The 3120-nt window shown below is 36.5% G+C and overlaps 1 protein-coding gene across 3 annotated transcripts in view; it reads left to right on the top strand.

The window, feature by feature from the left end:
• The window catches only part of LOC107708636 (zinc finger RNA-binding protein-like), a 16939-nt gene that overhangs the window by 479 nt on the left and 13340 nt on the right, over positions 1-3120 (top strand). For all 3 annotated transcript variants that reach the window (XM_016512916.1, XM_016512915.1, XM_016512917.1), the window contains exon 2: positions 2095-2377. In XM_016512916.1, coding sequence (XP_016368402.1) covers positions 2095-2377 — 283 coding nt within the window. The remainder of the gene's footprint in view (positions 1-2094; positions 2378-3120) is intronic.

The raw sequence follows: 3120 nt of genomic DNA, 5'->3' as shown, positions 1-3120 counted from the left end.
GTGAGTAATGCGTTGTGTTAATGTATCTGTATTTTATTTTGCTAGGGGGAGATATTGACATGAGTTTTTACTAGTGTTTTGGGCGGGCAGCTTACGAAAAAATTGTAATCATTGGATAAACTACAAATAAGAGGTTATTATAAATCTATACAGTTTGAATCAATTTCTATTTGTATAAACATCCGGCGTGGTGACCAAGCGCGATGCACCGTTTAAACCCGTGTGATCATAGTTGAAAATAAATACGGTAGGTGCTTTAATATCTGTAAGTTTTACATTTAACATTTTGGTGTGTAACTAGGCCTAGGTTTAATACTGTTTACGTTAATATCAGATCGGGTTGCCTCGTAAACAGACACGACGCTTATCTTTTTGGGTTTATCGGTTTTTATCTGCAACACGACACGTTTTTTTTTAGATATTAACACTGTTGTGAACTCATTGTGGTATTGACGTGTTTGGATAAACTGTGAATGTAGCCAGTGCGGCCAGAGTAAAGCGAGCAGACTGCAGCTGTCATCACTCTCTAGTTCTGCACTAGAGCGGCTCTGCGCATGCGCGTCCTGCTCAACGATCTCCTTTTACAAGTGTTTTAAGACGGAAACGCAAACAAAAACAAAACAAAAATTGTACATGGTCGCCCAACACTGTTTAAAAAGTCATTTTGACACTTCCGTTCGTTTAATATCACAGATTTAAATTTTAGAGGAATAATTGACAAATTGTATGTGTGTGTGTGGGGAAGGGCGATGTCTTTCTTCACGGACGCTTTCAAGGACTTCTTGAATGTCACTACTGATCCGCTTTTTAAAGGGTTTTTGTGGTCTAGGTTGACGTTCTTCAGTTAAGTTGCTTTTAAAGTAATCCTAATGTTCTTATTTAGGCGTTTTGGCTTTTGGCCATGTAGTGAAAGAACGTGCCTCTATTTGTTAAAATAGACGTGATGTGACGTTTCTCTAAACTGGATCATATTCTGAGCAGTTTTCCATCAGTTTAGTTTTGCTATTCCTGGCAGGTTGTCAGCATTACATTGAGATTGATGGCTTGACAGTTTGGAAGTGTTTACATGGCTGGATAGTAGTAGTAGACTGAAGTTGTTGATTAATTTATCTCCGCTAGACAGATGTTGGCCCAGTTTCTGAAAGTGCAGCTTTTAGATGGATGTGAGATAGATGCCATTGGTGTGGTTTGTGTTGGTTGGTTGCAGCTCAAGATAGTTGATGCTTTCAAACCAATGGACGATGACGTTTTGTCTGCCTCTTATCAAGAAAATGCTGTACTAAATAATTTAATCCGTAACTGATTAGATTTTCTTCCTCTACATGTATCTTCCCTGTCAAGCCAATGGATTTGGTGCATTAAGTCCAGCAATCGGGAAAGACTATTATGATTTTATCTCCAAGATAATCTGTTATGGCGTGAGTTAGATGTTAACATGAACATCTTTAAATTACATTGAAGGTCATTACGGTTCAATACATCATCTACAGAATTGTCCTCTTTCAGTTTAGTCAAATTACACCAGAAATTCTCTGCGTATAAAAATGAGCAATTTAGCAGTATTGTTTGTGATGATGCATGATGGCACCTTTTTTTTTCTTTTTAGGTTTTAGATTAGAATTTGTATGTTATTTCACAATTTTTGCTAACCTAGGCTATTTGCCTTTGTGGGGGTCCTGTGTGTGTGTGTGTGTGTGTGTGTGTGTGATTGTTAACTAAAACTATTAAAAATCATTTTCACAAATTGAAATAAAGAATAAATACTAAAGCTTCGACATAAATTAGAAATATTGCCTTGGCAAATAACTGAAATAAAATTCGTTTAAGTACTAAAATTACTAAAACTAAACCTATAATAATAATAATAATAATAAATAATAATAAAAGCTAATAAAAATGAGAAAAGCACTAAACAAAATTACTAAAACTAAATCGAAAATCGAAATCAGCTGCTGTGTGATGTCTATTTGAGTAATTTTTAGTATTTTTTGGTGGTGTTTTTGGTGGGTTTTTTTTTTTTTTTTTTTTTTTTTTTTAATGAGCAAGGGTAGCTGTCAGTGTTGTCATCTAAGCCTCTCGTCCTCTCTTCTGCAGTCAGCAGCCGGCCGCTGGGGTAGCGTACACCCACCCCACTACAGTGGCCAGCTATACTGTGCATCAGGCACCTGTGGCGGCACACACGGTGGCTGCAGCCTACGCCCCTACAGCCGCCACGGTTGCTGTTGCTAGGCCTGCGCCAGTCGCCGTAGCAGCAGCGGCTACTGCCGGCGCTTATGGAGGATACCAGCCAGCCCACGCTGCCACGGATTACGGGTATGCACAGAGACAGCCGGAGATACCCCCACCACCACCTCCTGTTACCTCACAAAACTACCAGGTAAAAGAATGGAGCAAACTTGCCATTTACATCGCCTTGAGTTATTCTCATACACTACTGTTCAAAAGCTTGGGGGTCAGCATGATATTTTTTATTTTATACATTTTTTTAAATTATTACTTTTAGTCAGCAAGGATGCATTAAGCTGATCAAAATAACATGTATAATGTTCCAAAAGAAAAAAAAAAATAGTCACGGTTTCCACAAAAATATTAAATAGCACAACTGTTTTCAACATTGATGATAATAAATGTTTCTTGAGCACCAAATCATAATATTAAAATGATTTCTGAAAGATCATGTGACACTGAAGACTGGAGTAATGGCTGCTGAAAATTCAACTTTGCGATTACAGGAATAAAGTACGTTTTAAAATGTAATTTAAAGGGGTCATATGATGCGATTTTAAATTTTTCCTTTCTCTTTGGAGTGTTACAAGCTCTTGGTGCGGAAAGAAGATCTGTAAAGTTGCAAAGACTAAAGTCTAGGGATGTAACGGTATGAAAATTTCATATCACTATTATAGTGACCAAAGTTATCACGGTTATCAATATTATCACGGTTTTGTTCAAATTAGATGAAAACGTTCAAAAAGAACTGATACACACACTGAAAACATTTCAATAAGTTTTATATTTGAAAATCAACAAACAACAAATACAATTAGCAGCTATATGCACTTTTTTTTTTAGCATAAACATTAAATTAACATTAACATGAAGCCCTAATAATAATAATAATAA

This window comes from Sinocyclocheilus rhinocerous, unplaced genomic scaffold, assembly GCF_001515625.1.
Source record: "Sinocyclocheilus rhinocerous isolate Xijiao unplaced genomic scaffold, SAMN03320098_v1.1 scaffold1858, whole genome shotgun sequence".
NCBI classification, from domain to species: domain Eukaryota; kingdom Metazoa; phylum Chordata; class Actinopteri; order Cypriniformes; family Cyprinidae; genus Sinocyclocheilus; species Sinocyclocheilus rhinocerous.
Note: the sequence above shows the minus strand (reverse complement) of the source record. Positions and strands in the feature narration are given on the sequence as shown.